Here is an 18,262-nt window from a genome sequence, read left to right on the forward strand (position 1 = left end):
GGCTCCATGCAAGATCTCACCTCGTGGGGCATCAATGATCATGAGGAAGGTGAGGGATCAGCCCAGAACTACACGGCAGGACCTGGTCAATGACCTGAAGAGAGCTGGGACCACAGTCTCAAAGAAAACCATTAGTAACACACTACGCCATCATGGATTAAAATCCTGCAGCGCACACAAGGTCCCCCTGCTCAAGCAGGCGCATGTCCAGGCCCGTCTGAAGTTTGCCAATGACCATCTGGATGATCCAGAGGAGGAATGGGAGAAGGTCATGTGGTCTGATGATTCAAAAATAGAGCTTTTTGGTCTAAACTCCACTCGCCGTGTTTGGAGGAAGAAGAAGGATGAGTACAACCCCAAGAACACCATCCCAACCGTGAAGCATGGAGGTGGAAACATCATTCTTTGGGGATGCTTTTCTGCAAAGGGGACAGGACGACTGCACCGTATTGAGGGGAGGATGGATGGGGCCATGTATCGCGAGATCTTGGCCAACAACCTCCTTCCCTCAGTAAGAGCATTGAAGATGGGTCGTGGCTGGGTCTTCCAGCATGACAACGACACAAAGCACACAGCCATGGCAACTAAGGAGTGGCTCCGTAAGAAGCATCTCAAGGTCCTGGAGTGGCCTAGCCAGTCTCCAGACCTGAACCCAATAGAAAATCTTTGGAGGGAGCTGAAACTCCGTATTGCCCAGCGACAGCCCCGAAACCTGAAGGATCTGGAGAAGATCTGTAGGGAGGAGTGGGCCAAAATCCCTGCTGCAGTGTGTGCAAACCTAGTCAAGAACTACAGGAAACGTATGATCTCTGTAATTGCAAACAAAGGTTTCTGTACCAAATATTAAGTTCTGCTTTTCTGATGTATCAAATACTTATGTCATGCAATAAAATGCAAATTAATTACTTAAAAATCATACAATGTGATTTTCTGGATTTTTGTTTTAGATTCCGTCTCTCATAGTTGAAGTGTACCTATGATAAAAATGACAGACCTCTACATGCTTTGTAAGTAGGAAAACCTGCAAAATCGGCAGTGTATCAAATACTTGTTCTCCCCACTGTACATTCTGAGAAGTAGTTAAAACAGATATATACATTCTGAGTAGTAGTTAAAACAGATATATACATTCTGAGTAGTAGTTAAAACAGATATATACATTCTGAGTAGTAGTTAAAACAGATATATACATTCTGAGTAGTAGTTAAAACAGATATATACATTATGAGTAGTAGTTAAAACAGATATATACATTCTGAGTAGTAGTTAAAACAGATATATACATTCTGAGTAGTAGTTAAAACAGATATATACATTCTGAGAAGTAGTTAAAACAGATATATACATTCTGAGAAGTAGTTAAAACAGATATATACATTCTGAGAAGTAGTTAAAACAGATATATACATTCTGAGTAGTAGTTAAAACAGATATATACATTCTGAGAAGTAGTTAAAACAGATATATACATTCTGAGAAGTAGTTAAAACAGATATATACATTCTGAGAAGTAGTTAAAACAGAGCAACAGTCTGGAAACAAGATATGCTTTTGGCTATGAAGAGAAAAACAACCCCAATTTCAGAAAGACCCATCAGAAGTAACTTGAAGTAGCTAGCTCTCTCAAACAGAATTTGTTATAGCTCTTTCTCATACTCCAGCCTTGTCCTACATACACATCGTCAATATGGACCATATACAATACACACTGACATAGTTAGGGCAGGCTTATGCAAACATACACACATATACACACATACACACACACACACACCAGGCCCTGGTGTGTTTGAGGTTTGAGCACAGACTCCTGGAGGGGCCCTCTTTGCCCAGTCAAGTAAGGAGTGCCTGAGATTAAAGGATTTGTCCCCCAGCATCTTAGGTAGAGGGCACAGGGCAGAGAGAGACTGAAGAGAGGGTGGGGACCTGCTCTGCTCTGCTCCACATCTCCAGGGCAATCCTCCACAGGGAACCTCAGCAATACCATCCTCTATGGCAGGGGTGGGCAACTCCAGTCCTTGAGGGCCTGATTAGTGTCACACTGTTTCTCCATCCCTAGCAAACACAGCTGATTAATCAAATTACACTCTGAACTGAAGATCACGATTAGGTGATTATGGGAGTCAGGTGTGTTAGATGGGGCTGGGGCAAAACTGTGACACCAGTCAGGCCCTCGAGGACTGGAATTTCCCAGCCCTGCTCTATGGAGAGAGAACTGGAGAGAGAACTGATAGACTGAACAGGATTATGATGATGTGTGATTATCCTTCTAACCTCTCTCTCTCTTTCTTTCTCTCTCCCTCTCTCTCTACTTCTGTCTCTCTTTCTCTCTCTTTCTTTCTTTCTCTCTCCTTCTCTCTCTCTCCTTCTGTCTCTCTCTTTCTCTCTCTCTCTTTCTCCCTCCCTCTCTTTCTTTCTCTCTCCCGATCTCTCTCTCTCTTTCCCTCTCTCTCTCTTTCTCTTTCTTTCTCTCTCTCTCTCTCCCTCTCTCTTTCTCTCTCTTTCCCTCTTTCTCATTCTTTCTCTCTCTCTCCCTCACTCTTTCTCTTTCTTTCTCTCTCTCTCTCTCTCTTTCTTTCTCTCTCTACCTCACTCACTCACTCTCTCTCTTTCTCTCTCTCCTTCTCTCAGGGATTTGGACAGGAATAACATCACCAGGATCTCTAAAGTGGACTTCTCTGGCATCAAGAACCTGCGAGTTCTGTAAGCTCTCTCTGCCCTTCACAAATAATATGCATGATAATGTCAATAAGACACAATAACATAGATATTTTCTGTCAATTAACATGTAGCTCGGTAATAGATGTGTTACCACTAAGTATGGGCTCAGTCATGTTTCTTCATTGTATTCAGTAATGTCATTAGTAAAATATTTAAAGAAACAGTTTATAGTGATTAAGTAGGTCATTTGGAATGTAATATGTTTATGTTTAACTGATGGTGACTATAGGGGAATAGTCTTTATAGCCATTTGAAATAACCAAGTATAATATCAAAATGTTGACATGGTTAAAAAGCATAGTATTTGGACCTTCTACCTGGTAATGACATGCAGTAAAATACTCCAACTTCTCTCACCACCATCACTCTGATGATTTTCAAAGGAAAGTATTTGACACTCATCTGTTTGGAGCTGTCCTGATGGACTCGATGGGCTTCCTCTTTCCTCCCCTCTCTGCTGAATAGAGAGCGTGTGCGACTGTGTTGAACTAATGACTGTAATCTAAGGACATCTCGGTGCTGTTTACCTCCTGACTAAGAGCCTGTAAAAGGATGGGGTGGAGATAAAAAATAAACGGCAAACGAAAGCGCCCAAGGACTGGTAATAAGCAGTGTCTGTCCTGCAGTACTGTCGGCCGGGTCCACTGCCTGTTTTATGTGGTTCATGGTTAGCAGGAGTGACGTTTCCTACTCGAAACCATGTGGATGTAAAGGGCCTTCGGAAGCTCAGAGTAAGAGAGCCTTATCTAGGAGGGAGAGAGAGTAGCATGTGAGGGGTGATTACCTCTGTGATCTGAGTACATGTGCACACATACACACACACACACACACACACACACACACACACACACACACACACACACACACACACACACACACACACACACACACACACATTGAAGGGTTTTACCCTTGAATTCCGTGGTCCTGTACTTCTGGGCTGTTATCTCTCTGAAGCTCCCTTAATGATAGGGAATTGCTAATGGAAAATACATTATTTCCTGAAAACAATACTATTATACTACACGATACACATGAATCCATCTGAACCAACTGGTGAGTTCGGAGAATACTTACTTAAATATCAGTAAATCAATCAGCGTGAGTCTGATCCCCCGGTCGTAAGAATCAGATTTATTATACATCAGATCAGCGTCCAAGGTACAGGCCAAATAAGGTAATTAATTCTGGGCTGAACATGTTGGACTTTGCTTTGCTAGCTCCATCTGAGGCCAATCCACTGGTATTAGAGCGGTTGGCTTTTGGCTACGCCGATGGCTAGGTCTGGAAACCTGTGGTGTAAGTCTGAACAGTTCCCTATGATGAGGCCAACTGTGTCATCTCTCCTGACAAACTGAAATGACAAAAACATGAATTAATGGTCCTAAAACAGCCACATATAAACATTTGCTTAAAATACCATTTATAACTGATAGCCTCCTGCCAAAAAATCGGAATTCCACATGACAAGCGTATGTTTTCTGTCTCGGGTTTCCACGTTTTACTTTTGACCTTGGCTGTATCGAGTCGCCTTGAGTATCAGTCACTCTGGGATTCATATGCTTCTCAAATATGTCACTTCAAATTGGTCTTAATATCCACAGACACAAATATAAACACAGCATATCCATGGAGTTGTAGATATTCTGCCTTATAATGCATCTGGAAAACGTTAGGGATCCATGACAAGATGTTCCCGGAGCAGAGGGTAGACTGACTAGAGTAATGTAGCCTTTACCCCATTTTGCCTTTACCCCATGTAGCCTTTACCCCATGTAGCCTTCACCCCATGTAACCTTTACCCCATGTTGCCTTTACCCATGTTGCCTTTACCCCATGTAGCCTTTACCCCATGTAGCCTTACCCATGTAGCCTTTACCCATGTAGCCTTTACCCCATGTAGCCTTCACCCCATGTAACCTTTACCCCATGTTGCCTTTACCCCATGTAGCCTTTACCCCATGTAGCCTTCACCCCATGTAACCTTTACCCCATGTTGCCTTTACCCATGTTGCCTTTACCCCATGTAGCCTTTACCCCATGTAGCCTTACCCATGTAGCCTTTACCCATGTAGCCTTTACCCCATGTAACCTTTACCCCATGTTGCCTTTACCCCATGTAGCCTTTACCCCATGTAGCCTTTACCCCATGTAGCCTTTACCCCATGTAACCTTTACCCCATGTTGCCTTTACCCCATGTAGCCTTTACCCCATGTAGCCTTACCCATGTAGCCTTTACCCATGTAGCCTTTACCCCATGTAACCTTTACCCCATGTTGCCTTTACCCCATGTAGCCTTACCCATGTAGCCTTTACCCATGTAGCCTTTACCCCATGTAGCCTTACCCATGTAGCCTTTACCCATGTAGCCTTTACCCCATGTAACCTTTACCCCATGTAGCCTTTACCCCATGTAGCCTTTACCCCATGTAGCCTTACCCATGTAGCCTTTACCCATGTAGCCTTTACCCCATGTAGCCTTTACCCCATGTAGCCTTTACCCCATGTAGCCTTTACCCCATGTAGCCTTTACCCCATGTAACCTTTACCCCATGTTGCCTTTACCCCATGTAGCCTTTACCCCATGTAGCCTTTACCCCATGTAGCCTTACCCATGTAGCCTTTACCCATGTAGCCTTCACCCCATGTAACCTTTACCCCATGTAACCTTCACCCCATGTTGCCTTTACCCCATGTTTCCTTTACCCCATGTAACCTTTACCCCATGTTGCCTTTACCCATGTAGCCTTTACCCCATGTAACCTTCACCCCATGTAGCCTTTACCCCATGTTTCCTTTACCCCATGTAGCCTTTACCCCATGTTTCCTTTACCCCATGTTTCCTTTACCCCATGTAGCCTTTACCCCATGTTTCCTTTACCCCATGTAGCCTTTACCCCATATAGCCTTTACCCCATGTAGCCTTTACCCCATGTAGCCTTTACCCCATGTTTCCTTTACCCCATGTTTCCTTTACCCCATGTAGCCTTTACCCCATGTTTCCTTTACCCCATGTAGCCTTTACCCCATATAGCATTTACCCCATATAGCCTTTACCCCATGTAACCTTCACCCCATGTAGCCTTTACCCCATATAGCCTTTACCCCATGTAACCTTTACCCATATAGCCTTTACCCCATGTAGCCTTTACCCCATATAGCCTTTACCCCATGTAGCCTTTACCCCATATAGCCTTTACCCCATGTAACCTTTACCCATATAGCCTTTACCCCATGTAGCCTTTACCCATATAGCCTTTACCCCATGTAGCCTTTACCCCATATAGCCTTTACCCCATGTAACCTTTACCCATATAGCCTTTACCCCATGTAGCCTTTACCCCATGTAGCCTTTACCCCATGTTGTGAGAACATGTCCTTTACCCAATTGTGTGAGAGCATGGCCTTTACCCCATGTTGTGAGAGCATGTCCTTTACCCCATATTGTGAGTGCATGGCCTTTACCCCATGTTGACTTTACCGCATGTTTGGAGAGCATCGCCTTTACCCCATGTTGTGAGAGTATGGCCTTCAGCCCATGTTGTGAGAGCATGGCCTTTACCCCATGTTGTGAGAGTATGGCCTTTACCCCATGTTGACTTTACCGCATGTTTGGAGAGCATCGCCTTTACCCCATGTTGTGAGAGTATGGCCTTCAGCCCATGTTGTGAGAGCATGGCCTTTACCCCATGTTGTGAGAGTATGGCCTTTACCCCATGTTGCCTTGAACCCATTGTGTGAGAGCATGGCCTTTATATACTGATGTAATTGTATTTATTGATTATGTTGTCTCTCTCTTTTCTGTCAGGCACCTAGAGGACAACCAGATCACCGTGATTGAGAGGGGGGCGTTCCAGGACCTCAAACAGCTGGAGAGACTGTAAGTATCCCTAGCTGACCTACCTCCCTACCCAGCAGTCACTGCAGTAGACTGTCACACTCGTGACACTTTTCACCCCTCACTGTTTGTGTTTGGGTATTTACACTGTTTCTGTATGCTTAAGTGCGTGTGTGTGTGTGTGTGTGTGTGTGTGTGTGTGTGTGTGTGTGTGTGTGTGTGTGTGTGTGTGTGTGTGTGTGTGTGTGTGTGTGTGTGTGTGTGTGTGTGTGTGTGTGTGTGTGTGTGTGTGTTTTCATCATGTATTTTGTTCTGGAGGCAGCTCTGCAGAATGGTCACTAGCTGGAACAGCCACAAAGTCATAAAATCAGATTTTAAAACCTTAACCCTAACCACACTGCTAACTCTAATGCCTAACCCTAACTTCAAATGAAGACCAAAAATAATTTTTTTGTTTTCATTAATATTTACAATATGTGACCGACCACCTTGATTCGGTCTTATGTAGCAAAATTTGAAATTGTGTTTTTTACATTGGTTGAAAGTAGAATCGGAGCTACAAAATGGTATATTATACACTGCAGTTGAGAAACAATGGGAAAGTAATTCTGCTTTGAAAGTTGATAAACTTGTAACCCCACTTTTGAGAAAATGTCCCTTGAAAGTTGTGGAACGCCTAAGGAGAGCTCTTCTACACCCATTCAGCATCGTTCACACCCTCTTCACTTTAGCCCCACCCATCTGTTTAAAGATTCACATGTGAGGCCATGTGCTAAACAGAGTAAGTAGTTTAGTAAATGACCAAAGATTGCAAGACTAAAAGTGTTAAAAGCAGGAGCCTACAATAAGGAAAAACTCCATGTTAAAATACACCTTATCTAGTCCTTGACCTGTATCCTATTGGGACTTTCTGGTGCAGGTCATGTTGTTCTTCACATTACCGTCTCCGTTAAATACACACTATATCTATTAAAATCTATGTTTATTTGTCACATGCACAGGATGAAGAAGGTGTAAACGCTACAGTGAAATGGTTACTTGCATAGTAGCAATATCAAAAACAGAAAGTGCCAAGATAAAATATATTTTATAAATATTAGATGAGCTTACCCAGACACACTTGTCTAAATTGATGGGTCATGTGAAATAAATGCTATAACCACCCCCCAGCTACATATAGATAAGTGGATGGGTCACTATTGTCTTGACATGTACACATGTTCATGAAATACAAAAGATGGCAGTAAACACCCCCAGATACACCTGGCTAACTTGATGGGTCATGTAATCATCTGGCGAAGTGGAGTCTTTTCTTTAGACATGTAGCTAGCTAGCTAAACAATGAACCGGCATAATCTCAACTCATACTAATAACAATACAAACATTGTCATAGCTGTAGTATCACTAGACGGCTTCCACCCGGTTACATAACCCAGCACCTTAGAGGCTGCTGTCCCATATACTTAGACTTCAAATCACTGGCCACTTTAATAATGGAACACCAGTCACTTTAATAATGTTTGCATATGTTTGCTTTACTCATCTCAAATGTATATACTGTATTCTATTTGACTGTATTTTAGTCTATGCCTCTCCGACATTGGTCATCCTAATATTTATATATATTCATATATTTTACTTTTAGGTTGTGTGTATTCTGTGTATTGTTGTGAATTGTTAGATATTACTGCACTGTTGGAGCTAGAAACACAAGCATTTCGCTACACCCGCAATAACATCTGCTAAACATGAATATGTGACAAAGAAAATTTGATTTGATTTGATGAATCTGCAGGTAGCTAAAGAGCTAACCAACTATGTTCAATGTTAGCCAGCTAACATTAGGCTATAACTAGCAATGGAAATGTATTTCTGATTCAAATAATATTACTATACAGATCATACACGTAACGTTAGATAGCGAGCCAGCAAGCTCAAATCAAATCAAATTTTATTTATCACATACCCATGGTTAGCAGATGTTAATGCGAGTGTAGCGAAGTGCTTCTAGTTCCGACAATGCAGTAATAACAAACGAGTAATCTAACCTAACAATTTCACAACAGCTACCTTATACACACAAGTGTAAAGGGATGAAGAATATGTACATAAAGATATATGAATGGGTGATGGTACAGAACGGCATAGGCAAGATGCAGTAGATGGTATCTAGTATAGTACAGTATATACATTTGAGATGCGTAATGTAGGGTATGTAAACATTATATTAAGTGGCATTGTTTAAAGTGGCTAGTGATACATTTTTTACATGTATGGCAGCAGCCACTCAATGTTAGTTTAACAGTCTGATGGCCTTGAGATAGAAGCTGTTTTTCAGTCTCTCGGTCCCTGCTTTGATGCACCTGTACTGACCTCGCCTTCTGGATGATAGCGGGGTGAACAGGCAGTGGCTCGGGTGGTTGTTGTCCTTGATGATCTTTATGGCCTTCCTGTGACATCGGGTGGAATAGGTGTCCTGGAGGGCAGGTAGTTTGCCCCCAGTGATGCGTTGTGCAGACCTCACTACCCTCTGGAGAGCCTTACGGTTGTGGGCTGAGCAGTTGCCATACCAGGCGGTGATACAGCCCGACAGGATGCTCTCGATTGTGCATCTGTAGAAGTTTGTGAGTGCTTTTGGTGACAAGCCGAATTTCTTCAGCCTCCTGAGGTTGAAGAGGCGCTGCTGCACGTTCTTCACCACACCGTCTGTGTGGGTGGACCAATTCAGTTTGTCCATGATGTGTACACCGAGGAACTTAAAACTTTCTACCCTCTTCACTACTGTCCCGTCGATGTGGATAGGGGGGTGCTCCCTCTGCTGTTTCCTGAAGTCTACGATCATCTCCTTTGTTTTGTTGACGTTGAGTGTGAGGTTATTTTCCTGACACCACACTCCGAGGGCCCTCACCTCCTCCCTGTAGGCCGTCTCGTCGTTGTTGGTAATCAAGCCTACCACTGTAGTGTCGTCTGCAACTTGATGATTGAGTTGGAGGCGTGCATGGCCACGCAGTCGTGGGTGAACAGGGAGTACAGGAGAGGGCTCAGAACGCACCCTTGTGGGGCCCCAGTGTTGAGGATCAGTGGGGTGGAGATGTTGTTACCTACCGTCACCACCTGGGGGAAGCCTGTCAGGAAGTCCAGTACCCAGTTGCACAGGGCGGGGTCGAGACCCAGGGTCTCGAGCTTGATGACGAGTTTGGAGGGTACTATGGTGTTAAATGCTGAGCTGTAGTCGATGAACAGCATTCTCACATAGGTATTCCTCTTGTCCAGATGGGTTAGGGCAGTGTGGTTGCGATTGCGTCGTCTGTGGACCTATTGGGGCGGTAAGCAAATTGGAGTGGGTCTAGGGTGTCAGGTAGGGTGGAGGTGATATGGTCCTTGACTAGTCTCTCAAAGCACTTCATGATGACGGAAGTGAGTGCTACGGGGCGGTAGTCGTTTAGCTCAGTTACCTTAGCTTTCTTGGGAACAGGAACAATGGTGGCCCTCTTGAAGCATGTGGGAACAGCAGACTGGGATGAGGATTGATTGAATATGTTCGTAAACACACCAGCCAGCTGGTCTGCGCATGCTCTGAGGGTGCGGCTGGGGATGACGTCTGGGCCTGCAGCCTTGCGAGAGTTAACACGTTTAAATGTTTTACTCACGTCAGCTGCAGTGAAGGAGAATCCACAGGTTTTGGTAGCGGGCCGTGTCAGTGGCACTGTATTGTCCTCAAAGCGAGCAAAGAAGTTGTTTAGTCTGTCTGGGAGCAAGACATCCTGGTCCGCGACGGGGCTGGTTTTCTTTTTGTAATCCGTGATTGACTGTAGACCCTGCCACATACATCTTGTCTCTGAGCCGTTGATTTGCGACTCTACTTTGTCTCTATACTGACGCTTAGCTAGTTTGATTGCCTTGCGGAGGGAATAGCTACACTGTTTGTATTCGGTCATGTTTCCAGTCACCTTGCCCTGGTTAAAAGCAGTGGTTCGCGCTTTCAGTTTTGCGCGAATGCTACCATCAATCCACGGTTTCTGGTTGGGGAATGTTTTAATAGTTGCTGTGGGTACGACATCGCCAATGCACTTGCTAATGAACTCGTTCACCGAATCAGCGTATTCGTCAATGTTGTTGTTTGACGCAATGCGGAAGATATCCCAATCCACTTGATCGAAGCAGTCTTGAAGCGTGGAATCAGATTGGTCGGACCAGCGTTGAACAGACCTGAGAGCGGGAGCTTCCTGTTTTAGTGTCTGTCTATAGGCTGGAAGCAACAAAATATCGTGGTCAGCTTTTCCGAAAGGAGGGCGGGGGAGGGCCTTATATGCGTCGCGGAAGATAGAATAACAATGATCCAGGGTTTTACCAGCCCTGGTAGCACAATCGATATGCTGATAGAATTTAGGGAGTCTTGTTTTCAGATTAGCCTTGTTAAAATCCCCAGCTACAATGAATGCAGCCTCAGGATATGTGGTTTTCAGTTTACATAGAGTCAAATAAAGTTTGTTCAGGGCCATCGATGTGTCTGCTTGGGGGGGAATATATGCGGCTGTGATTATAATCGAAGAGTATTCTCTTGGTAGATAATGCGGTCGACATTTGATTGTGAGGAATTCTAAGTCAGGTGAACAGAAGGACTTGAGTTCCTGTATGTTGTTATGATCACACCACGTCTCGTTAATCATAAGGCATACCCCCCGCCCCTCTTCTTACCAGAAAGATATTTGTTTCTGTCGGCGCGATGCGTGAAGAAACCAGCTGGCTGTACCGACTCCGACTCCGTGTCTCGAGTGAGCCATGTTTCCGTGAAGCAAAGAACGTTACAGCCTCTGATGTCTCTCTGGAATGCTACCCTTGCTCGGATTTCATCAACCTTGTTGTCAAGAGACTGGACATTGGCGAGTAGTATGCTCGGGAGCGGTGCGCGATGTGCCCGTCTCCGGAGCCTGACCAGAAGACCACTTCTTCTGCCCCTTTTACGGCGTCGTTGTATTGGTTCACCGGCTGGGATCCGATCCATTGTCCCGGGTGGTGGGCAAAACACAGGTGGGCAAAACACAGGATCCGCTTCGGGAAAGTCGTATTCCTGGTCGTAATGATGGTTAGTTGACGTTGCTCTTATATCCAGTAGTTCCTCCCGACTGTATGTAATAAAACCTAAGATTACCTATGTTACCAATGTAATAAATAACACGTAAAAAAACGAAATACTGCATAGTTTCCTAGGAACGCGAAGCGAGGCGGCCATTTCTGTCGGCGCCGGAAGTAGAGCGCTACAGTAACGTTCACTAGCTAGCTAACAGTATACTTTAACTTGCAATGAAAACGACTTTCTGGCAAACTTTGAAACATATAATATCTGAAAATGTAGCTAGATTATTACCCATATAAATGGATGAACGCTTCACGACAGACTGGAAGCATTTCACTCTGTTTTGTTTGTAGCAACATCTTATTTGGACAGCGTTGTGTCAAATCACTCCGGTTCACAGTGACCGTGGCGTGTGCAGAAAGTAGCCCATCACTTTTTCCAACTGATCTGTCGATAGCGGCTGCTAAATTTAGGGCATCAATGTTGTTGAGAAAAGTTGCCAAACAAAAACGCTGTGGTGGAAAGGACAATAAACACATACTGAGCAGTTCATGTTATAGACAGAAGCATGCAAACTAATTTCCCGGCATGTCCAGCCCATCCATTTTCTCAGCCAATCATAGCTAGTGGGAAGGTTCCTAACTTTTTCCGTGGCTAAACCAACTAGGCTCGTAATTTAACAATTGTATTCATATTTACGGATGTAATACAATAATGCTATTAAAGCACATGAAAGTTCACATGTTCCAGAAGGCATTTCTGCCAAAAAAGAAAGAAAAAACAGAAAGAAAAGAATACATTCTAATGCCTCTCCTGTGAAGTAGAGATGTGTGACATATGCCTCGCTTCCTAAAATGAGTCCTATATGTGCACTTGGAAGCACTCAAAAAGCCCTATTTATGTAAGGATGATCACGTTTACATTAACATTAAAGTCACCTGCTCCTTGACAAAGGTGAACCATCACTGATTGTGAATGTCAACACACTGACGTGAAACTAGACACTTGGTTTACTTACCTCATCTGTATCACTGTGTTTCTTCTGGTCTGGAAGTAGCTGGCGAGTCCACAAACTGGTAAGAGAACCAAACACATCCATGCCAGGCTTGCCAGCCAGGTTTATGGTTAGTAGTGTGGTGTAACATGACAGGGATGACACACTGACAGAGATCATAGACAGGGCCATGAGAACATCTGTCTCCAGTCATGTCATCTCTCTGGGGGAAATGTCTGGCAGTAAGAGGTGAGGGAGTTCAACTGAAGAATCAGTACAGCATGTAGCAAAACAGATCGGATTTACTTTGATTAGATAAGTCCCAACTGTTAAGTGGTACTTCAGTTTTATTGAAGATTCCAAGCTAGACAACGTAGGTGACAGTTGATCTGCTCTCTAATGCTGTGTTTCTCATTGAGGTCACATCAAAGGTGGAGGCCTTAGCTTTGAGATATTGTGATTTGTGGCGTAACAGCGTGGAAGGTTGATATGCTAGCTGGCTCGGTATTAGGTTAGACTCGAGTCTCTCCCTCTCTATGCGGTGATGTAGGCCGGGATGGATGAGAACAGAACAGAGGGAGACAGAGGGAGTGTGATCCGGCTCTGAGGGCGTGTTATATGACATCCTGAGTCCTCCTCCACTTCTCCACATACCTCAGCTCTGCCCTGTGACCCCCTGTGCCCTCCCGTCTCAGAGAAAGGCTTTGGTGCCATGATAAGATCTACTCTCCCAACCCCCCCATGTTAGCCTGTGGAGCCTCCTCGCAGTGATAATGGCCTTTAAAGACTTCAGATACCTTCAGAGCTTGGTAACTTCTTATGCCCATCTTCATAGGACATCACCCGCTTTCCCATAAGCCTTAGCCCAACTGTGAACTCTTGACCCCCAGACGATGTCTTCCTGTACCGCGACCAGGGTTACCCCAGTTCAGAGGTTCTAATCTGAATGATTGATTTGAGCGTCTGGGTGTCATTTATGTTTTCTCCTGCCTTCTCATCAATCTCTGTTCCCAATGGTGCTTGATTTTGCTCTGTTTCTGTGTCTCTGTGTCTCTCTCATTACACCACACACAAACACAGACCAAACTCTATTCATTTGACATAGACTGCCTCATCAAACAGCGGTTGTTTTGACCACACTGATGTTCCCTCCCTCCCTCCCTCCCTCCCTCCCTCCCTCCCTCCCTCCCTCCCTCCCTCCCTCCCTCCCTCCCTCCCTCCCTCCCTCCCTCCCTCCCTCCCTCCCTCCCTCTCATACAGGCGTCTGAACCGGAACAAGCTGCAGGTTCTGCCAGAGCTGCTGTTCCAGTCCACCCCCAAGCTGGGCCGTCTGTAAGTCACAACGCTACTTTTCTTTTCTTTGATGTCCAATCGCTGGAAAACTTCACAGTCAATTTCCCCACTGTTTAAATTTCAATCATTGTCCTGGAAGGGGGTTTTCTGCTCAAATATGAAGCTTCCCATACATTTGAAAGAGGAGAGGAGGTACTGTGTTATTATTCTTTAACCCCACGGATGTTGGGCTTTTATTTGGGTTGTAGTTGTAAGACATAAGGTGACACAGCCTCGCTCTGTTCTCCGATCCATGAGGTGAAGGCGTGCTAGGGGGAATGTTTTCCTTGGACCGGAGAGGGACATTGCAGAATTTTAATTCCTGAATATTCAGGATGTGTGGCCAGGTGACACCGCAGCCGTTAGCCTTGCCGCAGCCGTTAGCCTTACTAGAGCTAGTCCTCTGAGAAACACTCTCGCTCAGGTTGGCCCTGGGTGAAACAGGTTGGCCCTGAGTGAAACAGGTTGGCCCTGGGTGAAACAGGTTGGCCCTGGGTGGAACAGGTTGGCCCTGGGTGGAAAAGACCGACCGAACATGTGGATGAATATGGAGCAGCATTGGGGTTTAAAACTTCACTATTAACTGAGGTTTAGTGGGGTTTAAACTTCTCTATTAACTGAGGTTTAGTGGGGTTTAAACTTCTCTATTAACTGAGGTTTAGTGGGGTTTAAACTTCTCTATTAACTGAGGTTTAGTGGGGTTTAAACTTCTCTATTAACTGAGGTTTAGTGGGGTTTAAACTTCTCTATTAACTGAGGTTTAGTGGGGTTTAAACTTCTCTATTAACTGAGGTTTAGTGGAGTTTAAACTTCTCTATTAACTGAGGTTTAGTGGGGTTTAAACTTCTCTATTAACTGAGGTTTAGTGAGGTTTAAACTTCTCTATTAACTGAGGAGCAGCGTTGGGGTTTAAACTTTTCTATTAACTCAGGTTTAGTGGATTGTTTTGTTCTCTGTGAAATGTTTCCATTATGCAAAAAGAGATTTGAACTGCCAGATTCTAACATAAGACTTCAATAATCCCAGGTAAGAAGTTTTAGGTTGTAGTTATTATAGGAATTATAGGACTATTTCTCTCTATACGATTTGTATTTCATATACCTTTGACTATTGGATGTTCTTATAGGCACTTTAGTATTGCCAGTGTAACAGTATAGCTTCCGTCCCTCTCCTCGCTCAGAGTCTCAGAGCGAGTGACGTTTGAAACACTATTAGCGCGCACCCCGCTAACTAGCTAGCCAATTCACATCGGTTACACCAGCCTAATCTCGGGAGTTGATAGGCTTGAAGTCATAAACAGCGCAATAGCTGCTGGCAAACGCACGAAAGTGCTGTTTGAATGAATGCTTACGAGCCTGCTGCTGCCTACCATCGCTCAGTCAGACTGCTCTATCAAATCATAGACTTAATTATAACATAATAACACACAGAAATACGAGCCTTTGGTCATTAAAATGGTCGAATCCGGAAACTATCATTTCGAAAACAAAACGTTTATTCTTTCAGTGAAATACGGAACCGTTACGTATTTTATCTAACGGGTGGCATCCCTAAGTCTAAATATTGCTGTTACATTGCACAACCTTCAATGTTATGTCATAATTATGTACAATTCTGGCAAATTAATTACGCCCTTTGTTAGGAATAAATGGACTTCACACAGTTCGCAATGAGCCAGGTGGACCAAACTGCTGCATATACCCTGACTGCTTGCACGGAACGCAATAGAAGTGACACAATTTCCCTAATTATAAGAAATTCATGTTAGCAGGCAATATTAACTAAATATGCAGGTTTAAAAATATATACTTGTGTATTGATTTTAAAGAAAGGCATTGATGTTTATGGTTAGGTACATTGGTGCAACTACAGTGCTTTTTTCGCAAATGCGCTTGTTAAATCATCACCGTTTGTCGAAGTAGGCACATTGATTATATGTAACGCAGGACACGCTAGATATACTAGTAATATCATCAACCATGTGTAGTTAACTAGTGATTATGTTAAGGTTGATTGTTTTTTATAAGATACGTTTAATGCTAGCTAGCAACTTACCTTGGCTTTTCTCTGCGCTCGCGTAACAGGTAGTCAACCTGCCACGCAGGCTCCTCGTGGAGTGCAATGTAAGGCAGGTGGTTAGAGCGTTGGACTAGTAACCGGAAGATTGCAGAAACGAAACCCCGAGCTGACAAGGTAAAAATCTGTCGTTCTGCCCCTGAACAAGGCAGTTAACCCACCGTTCCTAGGCCGTCATTGAAAATAAGAATGTGTTCTTAACTGACTTGCCTTGTTAAATAATGGTGTTAAAAAAATATATATATAAAAAAATTAACAATTCGGCAAATCGGTGTCCAAAAATATCGATTACCGATTGTTATGAAAACTTGAAATCGGCCCTAATTGATCGGCCATTCCGATTAATCGGTCGACCTCTACTCCAGATATGAATTCATGATCTCTTTGTTCTCCCTCTGCGGAGATTTAATTTTGTGGTGATGGTTTGATCCGTATTTCACGACAGCAGTCATGGCTCTGTTTAAATAAATTAGACTCTCTTTACATCAACTGCGGCTAATTATTAGCAGTTTGTATTTCTCCTCTGGGCTATCAATACTGTCTAAGAAACACTTGTTGAGAATTAGAGTTTAATTTCCTCTCCTCCCCATGCTGCTCCACCTTAAAAGCATAACTGGCAATTCATTTGTATTATTTATCAGAGGTTTATAAGTCATTCTTTACAATCCCAGACATTTTCTATGGAGTGGAAAGAATGGACAAAGTCCAGAGCAAATACTGTAAATCTCTCTGTTCTTATCTTTTTACCATCAGCAAATCTGAAGTTTTCCCCAAAGTTCTTTTGAGGGTTTTAGCCGGTGACGTTTTGCTGTCTAAACTAGTCTATAATGAAGGCTCCCCTAATCTGGTTGGAGAGAGAGGTGGTTTAAGAGCAGGCTCATAACCTCTCCCTGTCATACTGGTTTATTCTCTGTGATGTTAGTGTGATATGAATTGCCTAACCCCTAACCCTGGTATAAAAAAAACCTGCTCGGACCGGCCAGACCGGGGCAGCTGTAGAAAGCATACTCAGCTCATCACATTCCGACAGGGTTATTCGATGTGAGTCCAGCCCTCGCCCTCTCCCTTCGCGCTGACCAGCATTTCCAGAAACATTCTGCTGGTTTGGGTCGGTTCAGATTAAGGTAACGGCTTATTAACTTAGCTGGAGAAGAAGGAGGTAAGACAGGCGGACAGGGGAGTGGAAGTGAAGAGAAAAGAAAGATGGTATGTCCTGTCAGTCTGGTGGACTCTGATGTGTGTGCCATCATGCAAACACATGCATAATAGATGAGTTGAGAGATAGTGGTGGCGGAACAGACCATCATGGGTGATGGAGCCACTGGGCTGCTGGCTGGGGCGTTGGTGGTCAGCGCTCCCTGTGCAGGTCCGCTCTGCCTGGAAGGAATGTGGTTAGAGTTACAGGGCTGAGACTGCAGCTCCGCTCTGCAGAGCACTGTCTGTCTGTGTGAGCTGTGGTCTTTCTCCCTCTATCTCTCTCTCTTTCATTCGTTCTTTCTTTCTCTCTATTTCTTTTTCTTTCTCTCTTTCTCTCTCGCTCTCTCTCTCTCTGCTCTGTATCTCTATCCTCCTCCTCCTCTTCACTGACAGCCGCTCTTCATCTTGATGGCTAATGGAAAGCAAATTAAGAAGTAGAGGGAGGCCATGAAGATGCCTGCCTCTATTTATTAATGGTGACTGGAAGTGGGCCCCCCATATTAACTCCACTTCCTCCTGGCCGGTCGCTGCGCGGTGCTGGGCCGCACTGTAGCGTTTGAATGCAGGATATTCCAGTCAGCGATACCCATGGGACTCAACCACCCCCTGCCATTATACCCTGCTCAGGTTGCATGTGATTGGTGCGTATGGGTGAGGGGGGGGGGGGGGATGTTATGCACGATGTTGTCTCCCCCTGCACCCCTCTCTCTGGTCAATTGAGAGTCCGGTCTGTAATCTTGGTGACCAATTATCCGTTTCTGAGTAGAGAGCAGTTAGCTGGTCTGAATGCTACGGCCAGTAGTGTAGTGTGGTGATGTAGAGAGCAGTTAGCTGGTCTGAATGCTACGGCCAGTAGTGTGGTGATGTAGAGAGCAGTTAGCTGGTCTGAATACTACGGCCAGTAGTGTGGTGTGGTGATGTAGAGAGCAGTTAGCTGGTCTGAATGCTACGGCCAGTAGTGTGGTGATGTAGAGAGCAGTTAGCTGGTCTGAATACTACGGCCAGTAGTGTAGTGTGGTGATGTA

The 18,262-nt window shown here is 44.4% G+C and overlaps 1 protein-coding gene across 2 annotated transcripts in view; it reads left to right on the forward strand.

The window, feature by feature from the left end:
* Positions 1-18,262, forward strand: part of LOC139581473 (slit homolog 3 protein-like) — a 517,437-nt gene that overhangs the window by 12,034 nt on the left and 487,141 nt on the right. For both annotated transcript variants that reach the window (XM_071411265.1, XM_071411266.1), the window contains exons 3-5: positions 2,632-2,703; positions 6,531-6,602; positions 13,893-13,964. In XM_071411265.1, the coding sequence (XP_071267366.1) occupies positions 2,632-2,703; positions 6,531-6,602; positions 13,893-13,964 (216 nt within the window). The remainder of the gene's footprint in view (positions 1-2,631; positions 2,704-6,530; positions 6,603-13,892; positions 13,965-18,262) is intronic.

The sequence above is a fragment of the Salvelinus alpinus genome, chromosome 7 (assembly GCF_045679555.1).
Source record: "Salvelinus alpinus chromosome 7, SLU_Salpinus.1, whole genome shotgun sequence".
NCBI lineage: Eukaryota > Metazoa > Chordata > Actinopteri > Salmoniformes > Salmonidae > Salvelinus > Salvelinus alpinus.